This window comes from Lycorma delicatula, chromosome 1 (genome assembly GCF_047948215.1).
Source record: "Lycorma delicatula isolate Av1 chromosome 1, ASM4794821v1, whole genome shotgun sequence".
In the NCBI taxonomy this organism is placed as follows: Eukaryota; Metazoa; Arthropoda; class Insecta; order Hemiptera; family Fulgoridae; genus Lycorma; species Lycorma delicatula.
Genome location: NC_134455.1, coordinates 148534606 through 148562551, shown reverse-complemented (window position 1 = coordinate 148562551; position 27946 = coordinate 148534606). Strand labels below are relative to the sequence as shown.

The window sequence follows — 27946 nt, the reverse complement described above, 5'->3', positions numbered from 1 at the left end:
CCCAGGGATCCTTATATTCATCATATAACACTCCAACCTTTAGAATATTTGTATTCTAGACATCCTACCATCACCAAAATTTATAATGCAATCGCTGAGTTGAACCATCACAACACACAAGTTTCTGCTGGATCCCTAGCCATGTGGAATCCCGGGTAATGAACCTGCAGATTCTACTACTAAAGACGCATGTAGTCAACCTTCTTTCACCACTTGTGTTACTATTACTGATTTCATTAATTCTGTTAAACACACTCTTCAAGGGTGGCAAGATGAATGTAATGCTACAGTAGATTATGAACTCTGATTCATCAAGAATACTGTGCTGCCATGGAGCCTTCCAGTCCGGAATAACCATTGAGAGGAGGTTATTATTTGCTGTTTGCAAATAGGGCATACTAATCTTACACATGGACACCTAGTGAATCGGTTATTAAAATCGAGGTTTTATCAAAGGTAAAATTTATTTTATATCTCTTAAGTTATTACTTTCACTGCATCCACTTCATCAAAAAGCTTGGAACTAGAAATAAATTTCAAGCATTATATTACTATTGGCCTTAGTAATTTTGTACATAGCACCATGATTTTCAATAATCAAACATAAATAATTTTTAAAGTAAAATTTTTCCTGATTTACCTAAAATATGTCAAAGCTGGGAAGTAGTTTTGATCTTCCAAACTAACAAATATTAGCTTAATCTCTCTTTATTTTATGTAATCCTTAACTCTTCTAGAATTGCTAACATCTTTTACTGATTTTGTTAATTCTAATATAAAAACAAAAAACATTCTGGAAAAACAGTTATTTAGGCTACAAGACTTCTTCCTGAAGTCTTAGTCTTACTTCTGTTGAATAATTTGGATAATCCAACAGACTAAATAAGGGATCATATACTCAGATAGATATTTCATAGTATTTATGGAAGAACATATACCTACTAAGAAGATTTTATATATAATAGAAATTATAAAATGTATAATGTGGCTTAATTCTACTAATGAAAATACGTGTATGTAATACTAAGACATGAATCCCTACTTAGACATCCAAATTACCTTCGAAATAGTCAGATATAATATATAGATTTATAGAAATAGATTTAAAATATTTAATTTTTTTTTAACTAGATGCAATGATTATATAATGTTTTGTGTAAATGAGAATGAAAAATAAAAATAATGTTTTCTTTTGATGTCATATAAGTGATAAAAAATGCATTTATACATGAAATTTATGAACAAGTTTGATACTTCAAAATTAGCTGTACAAACAGAAATAAAAATTAGAAAGCTCAACAATGCAAGATTTATACATTTCAATGTCTGCCACTTCTTCTATTGGGCTGTATGAAGGATCATACATTTTTTATTCACCAGATGAAGCAACAATTGAACTAAAAGAGCAATTTACACTAACAATAATTGAATTATTCATGATGACCTAATGCTCAATTCCAATTAATGTCCTTTTATTGGATGAGGAATGAATAACTTTTAGCGCTTAAAAAATGATCAACTGAAATTCGAAACCGGTGCTTCTCAGATGAAAATCAAGAGCGCAACCATTGCCCCACGAGCATCGATTAATTATTACTATCCAGTCTCTAATTAGTAATGTAATTTGAAAAACTGTATTCGTAGAGGCTACATTCACTTTGGCTTCTTATTTCTTACTTTGCATTTTTTCCACAGAGATGGAAAGAACGTAACAGCTAACTCAAAAAATGCACACAGGAAGTTATATACATTTTCCAACGCGTATATTTCACATGACATATTTTACAAACTTATCTGATAAATAGTATATTGTAAGGTATTAATTTATAAAATTAAATATAGATTAAAATCTTGATTCTGAACTATTAGTTGGCATAAAATAACTGCATTAAAGAAATTTTATAACTATAATTTTGTGCTCTATATTTATAAATCTACTTTTATAATAATTTTAGTTACCTTACATAAAATTCTGAAATCATTATAATCAAATACAAATAAAAATGAAAACTGACTGCCTCAAAGACATTAAAACTCTGAGAGCAACAAATATGCTACCGATTTGCTACAGCATAAATCACTTTCCCATTTCTTTACTCAATTGCAGAGTTGGTTTTTTGAAAACATTTGAAGAATAGTATTATATTTTTTTCAAACTACTCTTTTGTTACTCTGTTAACATATAACAATTAAAAGAAAATATGGTAATTTTTTGTTTTACATTAAGGTTATTTTAAAAAAATTAGTAAGCTCATTATGGTATCAGTTTTTTACTTTCAAGTACCTATTTTATATAATATAGAGATATTTCTGTTCTTAACTAACAGCTAGAGTGTTAGCCCTATTATTAAAAGTCATAACTAGCCGACCTCCAAGGTGGAGTGATAGTATCTCATCCTTTCACCTTGTCTCTGATTTGAATTCCAGTTAGGCATGGGATTTTACATGCAGTAAAAAATTTTCATTCCATATTCCCATGCATAATAATCATTAAAAAAAGTTTATATCCTACTCATTGTTTAAAAAAAAAAGCATAATAAATTTCTTGTATCCACCCAATGCAGCCGTATTTCTAATCATAAGAAAAAAACTCATTCAACAAAAGACGCTTGAACTTGGATTTTTATTTTGCTGTTTTTTTACCCAAATATAAACATATTGAACATGCTTGTATACATATTGAATCTACTGTCTTAATTATATAATTTTTAATTATTTAAACCACCGAATCAATAAAATAATGACACTCGTCTAGACAATGTCTAACACTCGTAATACATTAAATCCCTGATTTAAATTTAAAAAAAAAAGACATTGTTAAAATAACAATAAAAGACTTCAGTCATGATGATCTGTACTACGATCTTGTCTGTTTTCTCAAGAGGGTAGTTCATGATGAATGGCAAAGGGAATGAAATGCTATCATCAACAATAAACTTTATACTAACAAATTTGTGGACAAATTACAGACAGTCTATTTAATAAGACAAATTTGTGAATAAATTTTAATTTGTCCACTAACAAATGATTTAATAGTGTTAAGAGCACTGTGTCACCATAGAATTCCTCATGCAGGGATAACCATCAGAGGAGGTTATTATTTGTCATTTACAAATAGGGCACACTCATCTTACACAAGAACACCTAATGAATCAGACCAATGCACCCATTTGTGTTCACTGTAACTGCCAACTAACAATACACTATATACATGTAGACTGCGTGTATTATCCGGCGTTGCATCTAACATTCAAGAAATTCTAGGAAACATTATTAGGATATTAGTTGGACATCTATATTCAGTTATTTAATGTTTTTGTAATATTGTGTTTTTAGCATTTTATATTGTGCTTTACTTTTTCCTAAGTGTTATTGTGCGTTGTTAATTTTATTTTTTATTTTTCTGTTATTTAGTTATTTTTTTTTTAAAGTTAGTTCTGTCATTTTATACTTACTGCATGTTGTTACAGCATTAGTTTATATACTGTAGAATCATTGCTTCCAGGTGTCAATTCCGAATGCAATGAATCTTCATTGTACACAAAAAAAATATTTGGTTATTCAGATAGCTTAAGCTACATTTCAATCCCCTGTTATATACTTAAGAAGAAACCTATTAGTGTACAAATTAATTTGTTATTAATATTGTGATAATTACTTTTCTGAATTGACTTGTGTTGTGTATTATTTTTAAATATATTAAAAAAGTAGTATAATGTAGATTAATTATTGGGTGAATAATGTCATAAATTTATCTGAAGCAGTGATTTTCAACTGTTATGCTGTGAAAGAATCTTAGTTGTATCATTAAAATCTTTAAAGGCTATTAATTAAATTATTTTTTAAAGAAATTTGAAGCATAGTAAGTGTACATATCAAAATGTAAACCTCTAAATTGATTGTACAAGTATATCATTATTATTATTATTATTATTATGCTTTTACGGCCAACATGGGACCACTTAAGTCAATTTTAGTTGGATCTTTTCTGAGAAAAGCGTGTTATTTTACTCTTTCGAGCTGCCCAGTATTTCTTCATCCGTTCAGATCTTGCTTTCTTTTCTTCATCCGTAAACACCCTCTTCGTTGTATTTTGTCGTTTGTCTGTCTTTTGTTTAAATCTAATGCTTTTATCTTTTAGCTTTGTAATTTTTCCAGTTTTATTCTGTAGGTCAGTCAGGGAAATTCCCAATTCTTTCATATCTTCTCTAATTTCTTTGATCCATCCTACTTCTAGCTTTTGGAACCAGAGCTTTTCAATGATATTTCTTGACAGTCTTGTTTGCGGTGTCCTTATGAGATGACCGAAGAAAGAGATTCTTTTTTTCCGCATAGTATCAGTAACAGGCTCTATTTCTCGATACACCACCTCATTTGGCACAATCCACCATTGGCCTTCTTTTTGGTGTTTTTTATTGATACACGTTCTGACAATTCTTCTCTCTATTTTCAGAATTTTTTCAATTCGGTTTTTCTGAGTGATTTTGAAAAGGGTCTCACTTCCGTAGGTGACTTCTGGCTGTACTACAGTTTTATAATGTTTTATAAAGTTTTGTTTTAGCAGAAAGGCATTTTTTGTTATATGTTGACCAAGTTAATTTTTGGGATTTAATCATTTTATTTGTCCTGTTTTGCCATGTCACTTTTTCATTTAAATTATAAGTTATTATTTCCCCTAGATATTTAAATTGTTTTACTATTTTAATTTTCTGATTGTTTACCGTAATGTGCTCTATTACCAGAGGATCTATGGCCATTAGTTCAGTTTTTTCGAAAGAGATATGAAGCCCTATCTTTTGTGCTAGGTTTTGAAGGCTCATGATTTGTGTTTTGGCTTCTTGAATATTATTTGCTAAAAGAGCGAGGTCATCTGCAAATCCTAGGCAATTTAGTGTGATGGAGTTTTTCTTAGTACCCATTTTTATATTTTTGGGATTTATTTCATACCATTTTCTCATGACAAATTCAAGGGCGCAGTTAAAAAGGAGTGGTGAGAGGCCGTCTCCTTGCCTCAATCCAGTTTTTATGTAGAAGGGTTGAGAGAGTTCACCTCTGAATTTCACTCTGGACTGGGTATTGGTTAAAGTTAATTTTATCATGTTTACGAGTTTAGGGTGAAGGCCCAGGTTTCTCAGAATATTCAGCATGGATGGTCGGTGTATACAATCATAGGCCCTTTTAACGTCGACGAAGGTGATTATTAGTTGCTTTTTCCGTCTTTTATATAAGTCCATCATAAGTTTTAGGGATATTATTTGCTCCGGGCAACCTCTCCATGGCCTAAATCCCCCTTGGTATTCCCCAAGTTCCAGTTCAAGTTGGTCTTTGCATCGGTTGTATATGATTCTCGACAGAATTTTGTATGTGCAATCCAGGAGAGATATGCCTCTGTAGTTTTCAGGATTAGTTTTATCCCCTTTTTTATATAATGGATGGATGAGGGCTGTGGTCCAGTATCCATATCATTATTATAATATATAAACACAGAGTTATATCTAAAGTGGGCAGGAAGAAGCCTTGAAAAATAATGTTATGCAGCACATTCATAGAATGTACGATTTGACAAGGATTTGCCAGTGAGTGATCAAGATAAATGTAGAAATATTTGAAGCGAATGAAGACATATGATTCAGCAAACCCTCATACTGCCAAAGTAATAAGGTAGTATAGCTGATATTGAACGTGTTGTATAGTTATGTTTAGAAATGAAACGGCGAAGGAAAAAGTTGAACACAATTATCTTGCAAATCCTAGATTTGAAAATTTTGCAGAAATGTTTAATTAATATACATATTTCTTTTTGCAAACTGTTTGAGTTGCTTTTTTATTTATTTCATTATTTTACTTATTACTATTGCTCAGATGTCTCAAAAAAGGTAAATTATAATAAACAAAAAATATATAAATATAAATAAGCTCTTTTTAAAAATTTTAATTATCTTTATTACAAGTTATAGTAAATTATTTTATTTTTTTGCTGTGATTGTGCATTTTGTATTTCAACAAATAAATTAAAAAAAGATATTATATTCCTTTTTTTACTCTTTTCATGATCATCATAATTTAAGTGTGATGTAGAAGTTTAACTCTGAAGTGTCCAATGTAAAATATCGAATGATCAATTTGACAAAATTGCAGTATAATGTTCTGATCATATTTACTTATGTAAATATTATTGCAATTAAAAATAAAAATTGCCGTAGAAAATAAGTACAATTATCATGAGATAAATTGCTTGTTAATATTAATAGAGCAGTCACAGACTCTCAAGATGCCTGTTAAGCAAAACTAAATAAAATAATTTATAACAAAAAAATGTATAAACTGTATAGATAAATTGAATTTTAAAAAAATTAAGTTGAAAGGAGCAGAATTGAAGTAAGAAAAAAAATGAAATGTAAGTAAAATAATCAGAGAAGTTGCTAAGAAAAATATACAATGAGAAAAATTATGTTGTTCTAAAGTACTTGAAATTATTAATAATAATAATTCACAAACATAATATAATTTGTCAATTTTTCATAAATGAACGAATTTACAGGTAGAATATAGGGAAAAGGGATGTTTTGTTAAATTAGCAGAAAAGAGACGAAAAGTTTTTTATGCTAGTTGCACTGACAAATATATAAATAAAGATAAATATAATTTAATTACATTTCTACATTCAGTTGTTATTTTGTTTTATGCTATAAGTAATTTACAAAATTGACAATATTTCCAAAATAAAAAGGTTGCTAGTACCTCCAAAAAGATGTATTCTTGAAGGAAGAATACTTATATTATTTACTCCTTATGATGGATTTATTGATTTGATCAATCTGTGTATATGCACGCAAGTTGATCACAAACAAAAACATATAACAAAAGAATAAAATATCTATCTTAAAATATGCATCATTAAGTGTTTGTATTTTTATGTTGACAAAAGTAAACAATATAACAAATTGTATTTACCTAAGCAGTTATAGTCATTCCAATGATAGATAAACAAAAATCTACTTACTTAAGTTGAACAAAAACCACATGGCAGTGATGAACTCAATTTTTATTGTTCATTTTTAGGATTTCCTGAAATGTAGCTATAAAACGTGCAAGTATTGGCTTACTGTAAATAAACAATTTTTGTAAAGTCTCATGGTATTGGAATTTTGTATGTTATGTATGATGTGTTAATATCTTTAAATGTATTTACATTGAATTTAACTTTCAACAACCTGTTAAATTTACAATTTATGCACGTTTTAAATATTGCTCCTGTTTGTTTTTAATATCATTTTTACATAGTATAAACCACTTATTTCCATGATGACATAAATAAAAAATATGTAAAGAAGTGGAGGAATGAGTTATGTTAAGAACTCCTTATCCTTTGAAGGTAATCCATTTCATTATGATGGAATGAATATTTATAAAATATTCCATTTTGCTCTATATTCTTCGAAATTAAAATTGTTTAATATTAATTCTGGAAATATTTTTATTATTTATGTTATTTGTCAATATTATTATTTTTTTTTACAGATTACATAGAAAAATTAGAACTAGTGCAAGCTAAAGTGCCTATTTTGAAATTTAGAGAACGGAACCAAGGCATTGATGTTGATCTAAATTGCAATAATGCTGTTGGTATTCGTAATACACATCTCCTTTCCTGCTATGCAAAATGTTGGTACTAACAAGTTATTTATTTAAATATAAACTTGCAAGTTGATACTAGTCAATGAAAGAGAATTTATTACTATAGTGAAATTTTTATTAATTTTGTAGGGATTAAGAGAGAAAAACAAAAAAAAATGAACATTTTCCTATCCTTCCAAACACGAAGTTTTAAGATAGAGTAAATCGCAGTTATTTTGTAAAGAAACAACACATGGCAGTGATGAACTCAATTTTTATTATTCATTTTTAGGATTTTCTATTTTTCTGAAATGTAGCTATATAACCTGGTGAATATTGACTCGATGTAAGTAAAAAATATTTGTAAAGTTTCACGGAGTTGCAATTTTTTATGTTATGTATGATGTTCATATCTTTAAACGTATTTACATTGAATTTAACTTTCAACAACCTGTTAAATTTACAATGTATGTATATTTAAATAGTGCACCTAATTGGATCTAATATCACTTGTACATAGTATAAACCACTTGTTTCCATGAAACAAGTCATCCATTTAAATTCTATTAAATAAACCCACAGTACAGAAAATTGAGATCAAATATATTTTACCCTAATTTTTCATGAAAGTACTTTCACAGGATCCTGCACCCTCAATCATAATTGAAATAATTTCTTTATTGTATAAATGTAAAATAAAAGTACTGAAATAATGAAAGTTCCATATTACTTTACATGACTGCTGCTATTTGTTACTGTTTTTAAGACTATCTCCCTCAAACCCTGTCTGTTGTTTTATCAAGTTGAAATTTTGTTCGAATTTATACCTGTTATATTTTTCTAATACATTTAGTTTTATGTCATCTCTATTAATTTCTAACATTTCTAAATTTATGTAAATTGAAAAGAATGTTTATTGTTTATTAAATAATCTGCCATATTAGAAAAAGCTAATTTATTTTTTTTGTAATTTCTATAATGTTCAAGAAATTTAGTTTTAAAGGATCTGTTTGTTTTTCCTATATAAATACGAGGGCTATTCAGAAAGTAAGGAACTTTTTGGAATTTTAAAAAACCAAGTACAAGAAAAACCTTTTATTATATACATGTGAAAGAGGGACTAAAATACTTCTTTTCAACATAATCACCATACAAATTTAGGCACTTATCATAGCGGTGGACAAGCTTTGAAATTCCTGTGTCATAGAATTCTGCCGCCTAACCCATCTTGCACAAAATTTGTGGTAGCCTAGCTTCTGTGAAACAATTTCAAACAATAAAGTCCGTGAAACTTGTGGGAAACATAGAGAAAGCTCAGTTATTGTGAAACGGCGGTTTTCACGAATCTTTTCGTCAGTTTTGGAGACCAGATCGTCAGTCACAATACTCGGACGTCCACTCTTCTCTTTATCGTGAGCGTTTGTTCGGCCATTTTTAAACTAAATGCACCACTTCCTGACAGAACTTTCACTCATTACGTTGTTCCCGTACACTTCACACAGTTCCCGATGAATTTCTATTGGTTTTAAGTTTTTTGCCAACAAAAAACCAATCACAGACCGCACCTCACAACTGGCGGGATTTTTTATTGCAGCACACATTTCAAATTTGTATATAAAAAAAAAAAAACGGGCAGTGCGGAGATGTTCCCGTTGTCACGGCTGGTCGCTGGCTGAGGTGCCGAGCACGAGCACACCAATATATACGCGATTGGCGTGCGCCTGGCGACGTCAGGTGGAAACGTTCCTTACTTTCTGAATAGCCCTCGTACATTCACAGTCATTACATTTAATTTTACAAATTTAAATAATATTTTAATTATAATAAATATTTTATTATGTGTTTATTACGTTTGTATGCTGGTTTAAATATTTCTTTAATGTAAGTTTTAATAATGTGTTCAATGATATTATTAGTGTATAAATATTTACTCTTTGTGTCTTATTTTGTAATGATTGTAAGGTAGTTCTGTATTGGTTGTAGGTAGTATTTTGTAATTGTGTTTTGATAGTCATATTTTTATAAATATTATTAATTAAAGTAGTATCATATCCATTTTCAACCGCTATATGTTTTATGGTGTTTATTTCATTATTTAACTCTTCTATATTATTATTTGTGTATTTGGTCTATTAATCATATTTATATATGTGTTAATTTTATGAGACTAAGAGTGATGTGATTTTTTTAATTGTTATATTATTAGATATAGGTTTTCTACACACTGATGTTTTAATTTAGATGACCTTACTTATTTCAATCCTGCATCTAAATAACTGGATTATATAAAATTAGAATATCATCAACATACAGTGTTCGTATTAAAACTTTACATGTATGAGCGATGCTATGTACTAATTCACTTAAAATACTGTAAATGTATTTGTGATATAACTGCTGATACCAGAAATCCCGTAGATAAGGTATTTTTTTTATATATAAAATTTAAATTAATATTTATATTAAATGGAAGATGGATATGGTTACTACTTTAGTTAATATTTTATAAAAAACAATTATCAAAACACAATAACAAAATACAATAACAAAATACATTAAAACCAATATGTAATAAGAGTGAAACTTTATATAAACATAAAGTATTTATACACTAATAATATCATTGAAAACATTACTAAAACTTACAATAAAAAAATATTTAAACCAGAATACAAACTTAATAACCACATAAAATATTTAAAAAAAAAACAAAAATAATGATAAAATAAACAATCTGTGTGGAATTAATAAAATTAAGTATGTTTGTGATACTGTTTATATAGGAAAAACAAATAAATCCTTTAAAACTAACATTTTTCTTTAACATTGTAGAAATTACAAAAACAATAAATTAGGTTTATCTAATATGGCAGACCAATCCAATAAACATTCTATTTCTGATCTTAACACAAATTTAGAAATATTAAAAATTAATAAAGATGACAAGATTAAATTAGAAAAATATTAAAAATATAAATATAAACAAAATTTCAATTTGATAAACCATCAGACTGTATTTGAGGGAGACAGTCTCATAAAAACAGCAGCAGATAGCAGAACTTGTATAAATTAATATGCAGTTTTCTTTATTTCAGTATTTTTATTTTTAATTTATATTGTACAATAACAAAATTATTTCAATCATGAATGAGAGTGCAGGATCCCACAAAAGTACTTTCATGAAAAATTAAGGTAAGATATGTCTTATCTCAATATTCTGTACTAAATGGTTTATTTAATAGAAGTTATATATATTATTTAACAGTACAGAGGAAAAAATGAAACTTAAAAACATTAATTTGAGTAAAATAATTATTATTAAAACATATACATTTTTTGTTAAGATAGTCATAATTTTTATATTTATCTACGTTCTTACCTTCGTCATAAATAAATCAGATGTTGATGAGTTCCTGACATATTCAATTTTCAAAACTTGTTGTACTAGCACTTTTTCTCCTTTGTAAGGCTTTATATAGCATTAGGTCATACCCACCTCAAATGCCACACATTATCTGGGTATCTTTTCTTACTGTTTTTTGTTATCTATCAGTTACAATCCATCTGTTTATTTTATAATTGTCTGTTTCCTGTTCTGAACAAATTAAGATTCTTAAATAAAACATCTCCTCATAATTAATCTGTTCATTTCTAATTGGTTTTACACTATCTTTTTAATCAAAAAATTCTAAATTTTCTAAAATATTCAATCTTTTTCCTTTTATACAGTGAATCAGTTGCATAATTTGAATCTTGTTTTCCATATTTAAAAACTCATATCTTTATTATTTCTTAATTTTAACTTTCTTTCTATTTGCTCAATATATGTTACATTTAATTTGTATATGCCATTACTGCTATAAATATCTTTTCTTCTGGGTTATTATTATAATCTTCTTCTTCTGTAATTAAAAATCTTCAACTAAGTGTATTATTAGTATTTACGCCATTTTTATATTCTATTTATTGAAAAATTGTTTGATTGGATGAATTTCTTTTCCTGTAATTGATAATTTAGCTCATTTGTAAGTTTAATTTTTGTTCATTATTTTTTTGGTTCCACTTCCTTTATTTTTTATCATTATTCTAATCATTGCTTGTTTATTTATATTGTTTTCCGTTACATAAAAAATAGTGTTCAATTCTTTTTTATATACTAGTTTCTTTAATGGCAAATAATGTAATCTGTTTATCATGTACCTGAAAACTGCTTATTTGATTGGAGTCATAAGCTATGATGTTATAAGTTTCTTTTCTGTATAGTTTGAAATCTAAACTACCGTTACTTCTTTTTATTTTTTTATCCAGAAAGTTAAAATAGTATTTTTTCCTTCTCTTTCTGTATGTAGTACATTTGATGTTATGTTGTAATTTGCCTTCTAAAAGCCTTTCTTCAATACTAGTTATTCTTTATTTAATTATCAATCATGTGTCATCCAAGTACCTACTGTATTCCAAACAATTATATTTTTCATAATATTGTATATATTTTCTTCTTCCATATCCTGTAAGAATACTTTGCTTAGTAACGCTGACAGCGGATTACCCATACCTAACCCATCCTTCGTTTCGTGTAGTTAATTACGAGACATATGTTTAAATATTAGAGGGCCTGAACACAGTTTCGTCCATGCAGGGCCATCTATCGTCCATTTATGAAGCCATTGTAGTTGTAGTTTTGATTTAGTAGTAGTTTCCCTTCCGTGAATGTCCACGACAATCGTTTCTCCCACAAGTTGTGAAATGCGCGCTATGATTCGATTTTTGTGTCCAAAAGGATCTACAGCTGCTGAAATTATCGGCAGTTGTGCCTAGTGTATGGAACTACAGTAGTGATTGAAAGAAAGGTTAGACAATGGTGTCGAGACTTTAGAAATAGCCGCACAAATGTGCATGACGAAGAGCGAAGTAACAGGCCCAGTATTCAGACCGATGAAATCGTTGAACAAGTGGACCGAAAACTGCGATGTCATTGGCGATTGACAATTAGTGTTCTGCTAATTGAATTTCCGCATGTTGGACTCAGCTGTATGTACACGATTGTTACAGTACAGTTCGGATATCACAAATTGTGTGCAAGGTGGGTATCGAAAATACTCACTGACCAACACAAAGAGCAAAGAATGTGCAGTGGACGAGCGTTTTTGGACTGCTATCGACAAGATGAAGATGATTTGTTTTCCCACATTGTTACGGCTGAAGAGACGTAGATATCCTACACCAATGCAGAATCGAAACAACAGTCAATGCGTAGCACCATTCAAGTTCTCCAAAACCGAAAAAGTTTAAGTAATCTCCGTAATCGAGTCGAAAAATGTTGGCTACCGTTTTTTGGGATGAAAAGTGCATCATTTTCATTGATTTCGTGGATCAACAATTACAGCTAACGTGTACTGCAAAATGCTCTCCAAACTGAGACTGCGATCCAAAATTGATGACGCGAGAAACTGTCGTCCGGCGTAATCCTTCTTCACGACAACGCGCTACTCACACCGCTGTCTTTACCTCTATTTTTTTAATCTTTTTCTGCTGCATGATTTTCGTTGGGAATTTTTTGGCCACCTCCATAAAGTCCTGACCTTGCACCTAGCGACTACTTCCTCTTCTTGCATTTGTAAAAGTGGCTTGGTGGACAACGGTTGGAAAACAAGGAACTCAAACTGCCGTTGTCAACTGGTTCAATTCCCAGGCGGCGAACTTCTACGAGAGAAGTTAAAGAAACTAGTGTATCGTTAGGAAACGTGCTTATAACTGAATGGCGATTATGTGGAAAAGTGAAGTAGAAAACAAAAACTGTAAGTAAAAACTAGTTATTTTTTTTGTTACCAAACGACCCTTATTTTATGAATATACCTCGTATTAAATTTAAATTGATTTTGTTGAAATATTATTTCCAAAGTTTTAATAATTTTTATTTTCAGGTTATATAACTTATCATTGTATCACTTAATTTTCTTTCCAAAATTTTAATGGTTTCTTTTGCTGGTATAGATGGATACAAAATTTTCTATGTTAATTGATACAATCCTGCAATTTTCTGTTATCCATATAATCTTTTTAATTTTTCTGCTACTTCGATTGAGTTTTTTTCTATATATCGGTTTTTCAATATTCCCATTTTTTTATTCAACATCTTTGCTAGATATTTTGCTAATTTATACGCCGTTTTACTGGTGTAATTTATTATAGGCGTTATCGGATAACCTTTCTTATGAATTTTAACTTGTGTTCTCATAACCGGTAAACTCCGATTAATATTAATGTATTTGTATCGATTCCCACCATTTATTTTTATTTCTTTTTGATACAGTTCTGTTTTATTTTAATTTTATATTATACACTGTGTTTTAGTTAGAAAATCTTGTCATTCATGTAGTCTTCTTTTTTAATAATAATCACTGAATTTCCTTTATCTGCTTTAATAAGTAATGCATAATTTTCTTTTTAACTTTTTCTGCTATTCTGTCTTCTTTTATATTTATTTTGTTTTTATTGTTTAATCTTTTTCTAATAGATTTTTTTTTATTAATTCTGCTTCTAAATGCTTGCATGCATCTGTTCTTCTGTAGGTAACATTTCTGTTGTATTCTCACATCTGTATTATTTTCTTCTACATTTTTCACAATGTAGAACAAATTTTTTATATTTTATTTTAATCCTTTGTTCAATAGTTTGTATTCTTCTTTGTCTAAGTTTAAATTGGTAACAAGTACTCACAATGCAATTTAATTTTCATATTCTCTTCTGTTAATATAATTGAAGAAAATCCCATTTTGGTCAAATAGGGGAAAAAATTAAGATTTAACCAAGATATGAGATCTTTTAAAGATGGACAACAAGATTCTAAGAATGCAACACATTTAAAAAGCACATATCCCACTAAAAATGAAAAATTTAATGAAACTGATTCATAGCTGTATAAAAGGAAAAAGATTGAATATTTTAGAAAATCCAGAAATTCTTTAATACAAAAATTATTGGAAAAACAATTATAATGAATATATTAGTAATCAAGCAGATGTTTTATCTAACAATCTAATTTTCTCAGAACAGAAAGTAGACAATCATAAAATAAATAGATGGAGTGTAACTGATAGTTAATAAAAAAACGGTAAGAAAACTAGCCAGATAATATGAATGATTTGAGTTTGATAAGGGGTGTGATTTAATGCTATATAAAGGCTTATAAAGGAGAAGTACCAGTACAGTGAGTTTTGAGAATTGAATATATCTTAAATGTGTTAACATGTGATTTAGTTATGATGAAGCTTAAGAAAGGTAGATAAATGTACTCAATATAAAAAAAGTAATATATTTCTGTTAAATATTGTTTGAAAAGCAGCTTAATATTCTTTATGTACAGTACATAGTTAAAACTGTTAATATAAAACAATTTTATTCATTCTAAAAAAAAAGCTGGCTTTAGATAACAATAGCAAATTAGAAAAATGGGATTCTTTTAAGTGGTTTGTTAATAATTGTAGTGATTTAGAAAAAAGAAAGTAAGTAATTTTCAGACTTTAGCTAAGTAACATCTTCATTTGTCTTTAGTTTATAGAGATCTAGTCCCAGCATATTATATTATGACTGATTGTTGGAGGTAAACATTTACTTAATATTCCTCTTTCTCTCTCTGTAATTTATATATATGTACGGTGGTAGAATTTATAAAATGTAGAATATTTCTTTGCTGTTTTAAGAGTTACGTGGATGGCTGATTTTGAGATATTAAACAGTGCCAGTTTTTTCTTGCCCAGTAACAAGATCTGTACATATCTTTGGTTTTTTTACCTTCAAAGTAAAGCAATTCTGCTCTCCATTGTCAATGGAATATACTAGTATACAAACACAACTTTGTTCATTTTTTGTTATTGATGAAGTTAAATTTGAAACAAAATTAAGCAAAAATATTTTGTAATCTACATACAGAAAATTGTAGATCTGATTTTTTCCAGTAATGAATTTTACTGAAGAAAGTCTTTGAAAAGTAAGATATTTAATTACTTTTTATAGCATTTTATAAACTTTTCTGATGTACTTCATGTACTGATCACCCGTGTTACTGGGTTTCAGCAGCCAGATCTTGGAAGTATTTATTGAAAAATATATTTTTTTAAATATTATAGTATTTATCAATCCAACACTATATATAGTCATCATCCCAATCTACCAAAGAACAGAATCAATAAGAGCTCTTACCTTGTCTTATTAATTTTCTTTTCTATAAATCAAAAGCACTTTCTAGGAAATTCCTCATCATCAGTTGATTAAAATTAAAAATTAATTTCACATTAAAAAAAAACAATAAAACACTAAACATTAATATTATTACATACGAGGGTTATTCAGAAAGTAAGAAACGTTTTGGAATTTTAAAAAGACAAAGTACAAGAAAAACTTTTTATTATATACATGTGAAAGAGGGACTAAAATACTACTTTTCAACATACAAACTCAGGCACTTATCATAGCGGTGGACAAGCTTTGAAATTCCTGTGTCATAGAATTCTGCCGCCTGTGATCTCAACCACTCAGTGACGCGTACTTGGAGCTTCTCATCGTCGTCAAAACGCTGTCTTGCTAGCCAGGTCTTCATTTTCGGGAACAAGTGAAAATCACTTGCAGCAAGATCTGGACTGTAGGGGGGGATGAGGAAAAACTTCCCAGTTGAATGAGTTCAAGAGTTCTTGCGTACGGTTTGCCGTGTGAGGTCGGGCATTGTCATGCAAAAACAAAATTTTGGATGACAATTTTCCTCGGCGCTTGTTTTGGACAGCTCTCCTAAGGTTTTGCAATGTTTGGCAGTACCGCTCAGAGTTTATCGTTCACCACGCTCGAGAAAATCAATAAGAAGAACACCTTGCCTGTCCCAGAACACTGTTGCCATGATCTTCCTTGCCGACAAAGTTTGCAGATATTTCCTTGGTTTTTTACGGAAACTTGTGTGCCCTCACTCCATGGACTGTAATTTTGTCTCACAATTCACATGTTTCACCCAGGTTTCGTCTCCTGTTACGATTCGATCCAGTAGTGCATCTCCATGACTGTAGTAGGCCTCCAAAGACGTCAAAGCTGCCCCCATTCGTTGTTCTTTAAGCATTTTTCGCACCCATCTTGCACAAAATTTGTGGTAGCCTAGCTTCTGTGAAACAATTTCAAACAATAAAGTCCGTGAAACTTGTGGGAAAATAGAGAAAGCTCAGTTATTGTGAAACGGCGGTTTTCACGAATCTTTTCGTCAGTTTTGGAGACCAGATCGTCAGTCACAATACTCGGACGTCCACTCTTCTCTTTATCGTGAGCGTTTGTTCGGCCATTTTTAAACTAAATGCACCACTTCCTGACAGAACTTTCACTCATTACGTTGTTCCCGTACACTTCACACAGTTCCCGATGAATTTCTATTGGTTTTAAGTTTTTTGCCAACAAAAAACCAATCACAGACCGCACCTCACAACTGGCGGGATTTTTTATTGCAGCACACATTTCAAATTTGTATATAAAAAAAAAAAAAAAACGGGCAGTGCGGAGATGTTCCCGTTGTCACGGCTGGACGCTAACTGAGGTGCCGGAATGCAAAGTTGGCGAGAGTTTATAGATTCTCCCTACGGATCGCAGAACCTGGACTGAGTCCCTTGCTACTGGATGATTCTATCGGGCGTGTTTTTAAAGGTTTATTTTAGGTGACGGGTCTAATTTTTCAATTTCTGTCTTATTTAATATTTTGTGTTTTTAAGGATGGATTTAATTGCATTCCAATCCGTACTGAGGTGCCGAGCACGAGCACACCAATATATACGCGATTGGCGTGCGCCTGGTGGCGTCAGGTGGAAACGTTCCTTACTTTCTGAATAGCCCTCGTATATGACATAATATATGCAGTCAAATAATTAATTAAAATAATTAAAAACTTTAAAACCATGATTAAAAAAAAAATTTTAATATTTTTTAAAGATTTTCAATTATTTTAATTAATTATTTGACTGCATATATTACGTCATATACGTAATAATATTAATGTTTTAATGTGTAATTAATTTTTAATTTTCATCAACTGATGATGATGAATTTCCTAGAAAGTGCTTTTGATTTATATGAAAGAAAAAAGAAAATTAATAAGATAAGAGCTCTTATTGATTCTGTACTTTAGTAGATTGGGGTGAATTTTGTTTGTGCTTCTGAATACACACACACACACACACACACACACCCTATATATAAAAGTACAGTGGAACCTAGTTATAATGGCCTCGGCTCTTTCGTTAACTGAGATGTGTAATACTGTTTTTTCTACATTACTTTCATACTACCTATTAACATTCCAAAAATTACCTAGAAATTTTCCTATATTTCATTTAAATATAAATTTAATTTGTTTAGAGGCATGGCATGAATATATTGTAATAAGCGCTTGTGAAAGAAGTAATATAATAGAGAGTTATGAGTGTATACATTTATGAGAGCTAGCTATAAGTGTTGCTCTCTGATGAGTACAGTATATTTCATTGAAACTTGTGTTTCAATGAAATATATTATATGGGTTACATATCCCCCTTATTTACCCACCTGCACTAACCAAAACACTTTGTGTAACTGCATTCACTTCTTGTACTGAACATCACTGCAGTATACATTTAGTATGATATTTACGAAATCAGTAACTGTTGCTTCTGATTTTTGTATTTGTGCTATTGATTGCTCTTACTGTAAGTTACATTTTCTTTTGTGTTTCATAAAATACATGCAATCGTAGCACTTATGGTGTATTTTATGTAAGCCTTTATGATTTTTATAGTTAAATTAATGAATTTAAATATTTTAATGTCGTGAGACCCTTGTCTCATGTCATTAAAGAAGATTGAGAAAAAACATTTTTAATTGGAAAATGTCAATGTATGACATAAATTCAGCACTTTTTTGAAGTGTTACAAGAAACTAGAAGTTTAAATATCAAATGAGTGGATCGATTTTGAATGCAAAACCTGAAGTATTTAGCAAAACAAGACTTTATCCAAAAGTGAAGAAGATAATGATGATTTGGTTGATCTCAGAGTAGAGATTAAGCAATGCGGTATAAAATAATTAAAAAATTACATTGCTTGTATTTGTCAGAACTTTTATGACCAGGTAGTGACATTGCAAATGTTGAGTAGTTTACAAAATATTGAAAAAACTAAAGTGTGGAAGCAGGACATAATGCTAAAAAAGAGAAATAAGATCAGATAAGATTCTCAGAATTTATTATTTAAGAAAGATAAGTTGGGTACAGTGGCCATTGCAATAGTGTTTTGATTAACTAATTTCAACTATTTTCCCCTTCTACTACACTGAAAAAGATAACCTGAAATGCTAAATTGAATGTATTCCATTGCTTAAAGTGTAAGCAGTTATTTAACATTACAATATAGTGGTATTAGTAAAATGGTGTCCTTGAAGTGAAACTATTTAAATTAAATAGGTCCATCGTTCATTACACTGTGTTTGTTGAAATTATAGTGATTGTTAAATTAAAGTAATCATACAAAAATAATGCATTAAACACTATACTGGACAAACAGGTTACACATTCACCTGTGGATTCTAAGAACATAAGCCAACATCTGAATCAGCCTTTATCAGCTTAATAGAAATGGGACATATTACATGGGAAACAAACAGAATTGACAAAAATAACAAATAAATGTTCGAACATAGCAAAGATTAAATTTATTAATTGACAGTGTGCAAAATAGATTTTATAATCACTTAAAGATGAGTACCATCTGCAATACCATTGAAGATAGACTAAATCATAGTCTCTTTAAGATTTTATGAAATCATATATTCCTTGTTACTTACAAAGTAAGTTCTAATTTTTATTAAACAATTCTGATTTCATAAACAAGTATATGAAAATGATTTACTCATCAAATAGAAAAAAAATTCTTGTTATAGTTCATTGTTTAGTTATATTTTTTTTATACAAATTTAGCTGAAATTTTTATTTTATATATTGTTTGCTTACAGTTTTGCTATTGTATTGTGTTGAATAATTACTTTCCTCATTGAATTTGTTTCAGTGGATTGGAGAGTACGACCATTAGTTCTTGTGGTTAAGTTGTGGGCTCAGTGGCACGACATAAATGATGCAAAGAATATGACAATATCAAGCTATTCACTGGCTCTCATGGTCATACATTTCTTACAATGTCAGTTTAATTAATGTTTTTGTAACATTTTATGTTTTTTTAATTTAGTACATTGATTGTTTTTTACTAAGAAATTTAATCCATTATAGTTGATTGTATGCTACAGAAATATAAAAACGACTCATATATAGCAGTAGAATTTTTACAAGGGAATTTGATTTACTAGGAATTTTTTTCAGTTATTGTTAGAAGAAAAGATTACAGTAATTTTTTTTTATATTTTAGAGGTAAATACTTCCCATTTGGATCCTAAGAGCTACTCAAGAGAGAGTCATTAGAAAATATAACAATCATGAAGTTCTTTGAATCAGAACACATAATGTCAGAACATTGAACAAGAGAAATAGTTCTCACAGTTTAATAAGGGAAGTTGGATTTTAGGTAGGATAGATTATAGGATAGATTAGCTTGATTATACTACCTAAAATGTAGTTGGATTTCAGGATAATTGGCTTAAAATAATACATAAAAATCAGAAAATGGGAAGTCATTACTGTAATGAAAATCCAAAATTTACCACAAACACGCAAACTTCAAATGTATTTAATACTCAACATAACAATCTTAGATATTAAAATATTGTACTTGTTACTAGCTAAGTTGTTATTTTAATATATTTCTAATTTTCAACCACTTTTAAATCTGATATTAGTAACCAGTTTAACTAATTAATATACAAATTAGTAATCAAAAATTGTAATCTAGATTAAATAATATCCTGCGCTTTGTCTTCCTATTCACAGAATAACACAAATTTATACTTTCTTAAAGAACAGGTTTTTTAGTTAACCAAAATATTTAAATAAGAAGGTCCTGGAACTGATTCAGCAGTTGCTAAACAGTTTTGCTAAGTAATATGGTCTCATTTTTTGCATATAGAATCAGATTTACTTTCTCTTCTAAAAATTGAAATAACACCTTTTTTGATTTTTGAAAGTATCTTTCATGCATATAAATTTTGACATATTTTCTTTTACTTTACTTACATAGACCTCCAGTAATTTCTCTCATAGTTTTTTTGTTAAATTCTAGTAAATTGTTAGTTTTCCGTGTGTTTCAGTTAAATTCAGTTATTATACATGTTTTAAAATAGCAAAAAGTTACTATGAATTGCATTGATACTCACAATATCACAGAATTTTAAAAATATTTTAAAATATTAATATTCTTAAAATAAATTTTGGTTTGTAAAGCATCCACACAAATTAGGTCCAATATTTGAACGGTGCTCTTCATTATGTATACTGATTCTATTGAAAGTAATTTGGTTGCATCACATAGAATAGATATCTCACATATTTGGAAACAGATTTATTCAAAAGCCAGTAGCATTTTCTTATGAGAGCATTAGAGATCTAAATGCCTAAGCTCAGTATGCTGAACACTCTGCTTAAGTATCTTTTTATTAGCAATATATTACCTTGATGAATCTTAAACTTGTTTGCATGCACTGGGATACTTTTTGTAACTTTTTGCTGTAGTTGTCAAACATTATATTAACATTCTGGGTACATATGCGTGCATGCATATTATTAAACATGCTGAGTGCTTCTTTTTTTTCTACAGGTATTTTCTTTCTTTTTTCAAACTATACTACTAGTACTATTTTCTCTAATAAATTATACTTTCTAATACATATAACATGTTTTTTCTTTCGTGGCATTTACATATGTATGCACAAACCCTTACATAACTTATTGTTTTGCAGAACACAATTCTCTCTATTCAATTTATCTCATGATTCTGCTAACTTTTCTACCATCTTATTGTTGTTGAATTTTTTTAATAATTCTGATAGCGTCTGTATCAGAATACACATATTCTTTTTTTAAATATATTTATCTATACTTTGCTTGAATTTTGAAAGGATTTGAATCTTAATAACTCATTAAATAACAATGGTTAAATGTCATGGGTAGTTTTAGAATATTCAAAATTGATGTACAGCAACTGTCATAAGAAAATGATTAGCTGGTATGTAGTGCTGTTGTGACTTCTGCACGATAGTATTTAAAAGTGTCCAAGTTATAACATTTTTAATAATACATTCCTCTCTGCAGCAGTTACCACATTTTTAATTAAAAATGTCATTTCATCCAGGTTACAACGGTTAACTATTCACATTTCATACCTTGAAAACTTAATTTTGTCAAATGTTGGCTGCATTATCATTGAGGTAATGGCAATTGTGCATGCTAGATTGAATTTCCATATAAAAAAAAAAAAAAAAAAAAATGGAAATGGGCTAAATTACTACAGGGTAAATTAGTTAGGTTGCCTTAGCCAATTAGTACATTAATGCATAACATATCCCTACAAAATAATGCTAAAAATCAATCAAGGAATGTCTTATTTTATAAATCAATCAAAATTTTATTTCTAAATAATTACTGTTGGCTGAATCAATAGCATTTTGTTTATAGGTTTGGTAGGTTTATGTACAACTATATATTTGGCTTAGTGAAGAAGGCAACAAGAAACTCTGGTTCACTCCTTGTCTTTCCTAGTAAGCCTTGTATGGTGTGCTTGTTATTTCTGGAAATGGCTTTGCTATTCTCAATAGTAACTGGCAGTTCATGTCAGAGGTGCATATAACTGGGTACAACATTTAACATAAAATGAATGATTACAAAACAAGTATATTTTATAAATTTATTACACAAATTTCATTTTGAATTTAAGCTATTTCTTTAAGTGACAAAATAAATTCTGAATGATATCAAGGTTGACCTAAAAGAAAAATATTGATACCTCAGTGTCCTATTGGCACACTACAGTTATTGATTGAAAACCTTAAATAATCAACTTTGAGTTATTAATTCAGACTAATATTTAACAACATAGTTTATGATTAGTATACATATATATATATATATATATATATAGTAATTAGATAATTTCTTGGTCCAGCTACTTTATTCGATTTATTGAACACTCTTGCTTGAAGAAATTTGACTGTGAAATCTGTGCTCATTTATTGAGAAAATATATGAACATATATAACCCAACATGCCAGTGTCTTCAGTTCCTTAGTGTCTTCTACTGATGAACTGATGCCATAATTAACTTGATTTTAACCACTATTAAAGAAAACTTTGGGTCTTTAAGACATTCCTAAAAGCCGCTCTCAAGAAGCTAGCCATTCAACAAATGAAAGTTGAAAGGACTTTGTATATTTATTTGAGGACACTGCTTGTAAGACCACCAGCAATTCATAATTGATAAGATAATTACCATTATGATTATTTTAATCATTTGTTTATCCTTTAATTTAATGCATTTTTTTTGTTGGTAAAAGTGATTTGCTACTAAAGTGAAGAGCACTTTATGCAATGGTCACTGTTAATGTGGTACAGCATTATTAAAATAATCATCAGGCCATTTTGCTAATATTAATAGTTTTGAATTGCTTTGTTGACAGATTAGTTAGCAACTTAACGATTCTGTTTATTTAATTAAAAATATTAAACAAGAAAAGAACAGTAAGACCTACAGATTACAAAACAGTGGTAATTAAAATAATCTTGAGAATGTATTCTTGGGGGAAAGTGTGATTTTATAACTGAGATTATGTGAATGTTGAACTTGATCTAAAGATGGTGTGTTGTATTTAGTAATATTGGCAAAATTAGTTTCTTCTACTTTATTTATTTTTACTATTCTGAAACCACTGAAATTATAAGATTAAAATAGAAAAGTACAGTGTGTTCAGAAAGTCACTGTGCAGTGTGCTTTAGAATTATGTAGTGAATTCTGTTCTTTCAGCATTAGGTTGGTTGCTCTGTGGGTTTGTTGGGCATTGCCTAGTAGTAAACCAAGATATTAGTTGTTGAGTTGTGATTGAACTGCTTCGTTTCATTTCATTTATTGGAATTAGTAGTTGTGAAAAACATAATGATTCTTGTGGTACAGAAACGCATTTTTCTCATTGAACACATCTTTCGTGAAGGTTCGTCATTGTTCCTCAGTGCAATGCAGTTCGAACTCTTATCGAAAAATTTTGGGAAACAGACTCTGTTGAAGGCACTGATCAAAGTGGAAGACTGCCTAAACTAAATGAACAGAAGTTGTTTGGTATTTTGAATGCTACGACCAAATCCATCAAAGTCAGTGTGTAAGTTAGCACAGCAGCAAGATATCAGACTTGCTACCACACATAAAATTGTAAGAAAAGAACAGAAACTTTTCCGCTACAAATTAATGGATATTCAAGAACTAAAATTTACAGATCATGCCAAAAGACTAAATTATTGTCAATGGTTTAAACGTTTTATTGACCAAAATTCCATATGTAGCCATGACATTACTTTTTCTATAGATGAAGTGTGGTTTCATCTGGGATAGTGTATTAATCCACAAAATACATAACTGTGGTCAATAAGTAACCCCCATGAATTATACGAAGCAAAAGTTGTAGTTTGGGTTGGTGTGAGTAGAACACAGATTGTGGGTCCAGTCTTTTTTGAAAATACAGTTATTTATTGTCTGTTTTAAAAACTTCATTACACAGTTTACAAAAAAGTGAAAATCAATCATGGTTGGTTCCAACAGAATGGCACCACTGTGCGCATAGTTAACAGGTCAATGACTTTTTAATGAAATATCTTTGGTGAACAAATCATTTCAAGTGGCTTCTGGCCTGCACGATTGCCCAGTCTTCTCCTTCAGATTACTTTCTATTTGGGGGGGGGGGGCAGCGAAAAAAGCATTGTTTTGCAGCAGACCATGCACAATTGATGAACTGAAAACTGCCAAATAGCATACATACGAGACATTCCAATACATCACCTGGTTAAAGTGTTTTTAAACCAATTGAAATATGAGCTTTGTATTGGTGGTGGAGGAGGTCATTTTCAACAGCTTTTATAAATTCTTCCAGTTACTGTAATATCTGTTTCTATAAAGTAATGAAAGTTTTGTGATTACACTTCTACATTTCCAGTGCACATCAACTTTCCAAATGCATTGTATTAATATAGTTTAACAAAAAAATTTAAAACAGCAGAAGTGTAATAAAACTTAAAAGCTTTATATTAAATAGAAAAGTTATCTTAGGTAATGCTACCCTTAATAACTATTTTGATACCACTTATAGTATTTTAATGAAATTTGTATAATATAATTATAGTATCTATGGAACTTTTTAACAAACATGTAATTGAGATGTGAAATCTTATCTTTAAATAACATTGCAAATTAAAAGTTAGTAAAATTACACTATTAGACTACAGTTAATATATTATTTTTTATCATTGCCCAGCTGAAAAATAAATTTAAAAACAGATAAAAAAAGGTCTTTTGTTCAGTTATAAACTATTGTATTTTTAAAATCTCTTCATTTGATTACTTTGGTAACTAGATGTATTTGAAGGTGTGAAGTTTAGAACTTAGTAAATTTAACCTAGTTATTGCAACTATTTCTTATTCTTTTCTTTTTATTGAAAAATAAATTTCGTTCTCAGTAAAATCATGGATGTCTTAGTATAGTTAAATTATTTTAATATTATAGAATATAATTGTCGGAAATGTTTTTTAACATATAATCAAAAAACTATATATAATAGAGTTGTGTTCAAAAAAGATCTAAATTTATTGCTCTACATATGTATGTATGTATATATATTAATATATTGACCACTGTGCTAATGATTCCAGTACTGGACACCAGAATTTGCGTATTCGTTCATAATAACTTCAAAATTTATAAAACGATAACATTTTTGGTAAATCCAAAATTCACAAATAATTAAAAAAATTATTTTAATGTAATTATAGTATTAAATACAAACTGAAGATGCAGGATCCCACATCTTATCTATTTACTGTGATTTGGTTTAAATTTCATTTAATATACAGTGTATAACAAAGTTTTCCCGGGACCTTCATAACCTATTCTATTCATGAAAATGATAGAAAACATTCATGTAAACAAATGTCTTAAAATGCTTCATTTGCAAGTTACAGCTAGTGAGAGATTATTTCACTCGGATTTCAGCTGCCTTAGTGAAATGAATTCATACTGAGATTTTTACAACATCAATTAAGGGCAGAATTAGTGATTTCTTATGGTTTTTGACCTAAAAAATCAAATAAAATAGGTCCCAAAACTGCATCTGCAGTACTTTCTGAGAAATCTGGGGTAAAAACCCTTTTTTTACATATGTTGTACAAAAACTTTGTTAAATGGGTAATAAGTATGTAAAACTTTTAAAAAAGCTAGTAGAGAATTTAATTCTGAATAAAATGGTATAAGATAAGTTAAATAAAACAAAGAAAAAGTTAGAAAAATTTGAATTTTATTTAGAAACAACACTAAATCATAACCCATACATAATAATACCCATATACATAATAATGTAATGGTACATAACCATTTATAATAAATGTTCAAAAATGACCCTGCCATTTTCATCAGATTTCTTGACATGCTTGGCTCAGTCGCATCCATAATGCAGACACTTAATTCATCACAAGAATGTATTTTTGTTTTGTATACAATATTTTTTTATCCACTCCCAGATGCAAAAATTTAAAGGTGTTAGATCATCCATCTTGGTAGCCAGGAATTTGGACCTCCATGATTGATCTATTTCTCAGGGAATGATGATTAAGTGAGTGGAAACAGCACAAGAGAAGAGAGGAGGCGCACGATCATGCTGGAAATATATTTTGCACCTCAGCACTAGAGAAAAAACTTCAAACAGTTGCGCCAATTCTTGAAGAAAGTGCAAGTAGACCTCAGCATTTAAGTGGCCAGGTAATGAACAGTACAAACAACTGATTGTGAAGAAGGCCACAGCATACATTGCTAAATCTGTGTTGAAAATTGCCTGCCACTGTTTCATGAGGATTTACTTCTGCCCATGTATGCCCATTGTGAAAGTTGTTGAAAGATGAAATTTTCCTCATTAGTAAAAAAACATACATGTAGAGTTGTTGATTTATATTTCACCAGTTGTAGAACTCCAAGCGCAGACTGTCTCCTGGGAGTAGATGTTGAACTGGCTCTTTATGATAAAGTTAAAACTCATTTTGTTTAAATGTCCTCCAAACCATCAAATGTGAAACTCTGATCCGCTTAGAAAGATGTTGGGTATTTACACCTGAACTGCATCAATAATAATTGCATCAGTAACAGTGTCGCGTTGGACAGATTGTTAGTAGTTGGTATCAATACTAGGTAGTGAACCTGTTTACCAAAAATTTGCAGAAAGTTGTGCTAATTGTTTTGGGATCTGGAATCCTACAATTCAGATAACATATTTCATATTCTACTACAGCAGCTGTATCATTACTATTACAGACACCCAAAATGAATACCATATTAGTGTATTCCTTTGTTGTAAATAAGTATGACATGACTTCAATGGCAAACTGATCACGTTCAAACTAAATTTCACAGAAAACCTTTGCTAACAACAGCACAGTTCACAGCACCTGATGTACTTAACGTACCTTACAGAATGATTTAAACACTAATATAGTATTGCCCATTGTTCATCAGCTGTTATTTTATTACCAACTTCAAAAACAATATTTTTTCAAATGATTTAGTGTATTTCTGTCGTTAGTAAAAACATTATTGCCTAAGTAATTGTTGTGGAATTTCCAGTTTTTTTAACAGCAATTTTTAATAGTAAATTTTGCTTTTACAAATCTTTCACCATCACCAAAAAAGAATTTGGTTTTTGCTTACATTAATTAAGTAATTTTCTGACAAATGTATTGTTTCTAAATAAAAGTTGAATTTTTCCATTCTTTCTTTGTTTTATTTAACTTATACCATTTTGTTTAGAATTAAATTCTCTATAAGTTTTGTTTAAAAGTTTTATGTATTTATTTTCTATTTAACAAAGATATTGTACATCAAACTTAAAAAACAAGGTTTTTTAGCCCTATTTGTTGGTTTTCACCCCAGATTTCTTAAAAACTACTGCAGATATAGTTCAGAGACCTATTTGTTTAATTTTTCAGGTCAAAAGCCCTAAGAAATTGCTAACCATGCCCCTTAATTAACAACCTAAAAATTTCAATATATGACCTATTTCACCAGTTATGACTAACGAAATCATTTACTAGTCATAACTCGCAAAAAAAGCATTTTGGGACAGATTTTTATATGAACTTTTAACATTATTTTC

The 27946-nt window shown here is 29.5% G+C and overlaps 1 protein-coding gene across 1 annotated transcript in view; it reads left to right on the top strand.

Moving 5' to 3' along the window:
- The window catches only part of LOC142317685 (uncharacterized), a 105872-nt gene that overhangs the window by 39409 nt on the left and 38517 nt on the right, over nucleotides 1-27946 (top strand). The window contains exons 7-8 of the mRNA XM_075354236.1: nucleotides 7522-7665; nucleotides 19677-19805. Coding sequence (XP_075210351.1) covers nucleotides 7522-7665; nucleotides 19677-19805 — 273 coding nt within the window. The remainder of the gene's footprint in view (nucleotides 1-7521; nucleotides 7666-19676; nucleotides 19806-27946) is intronic.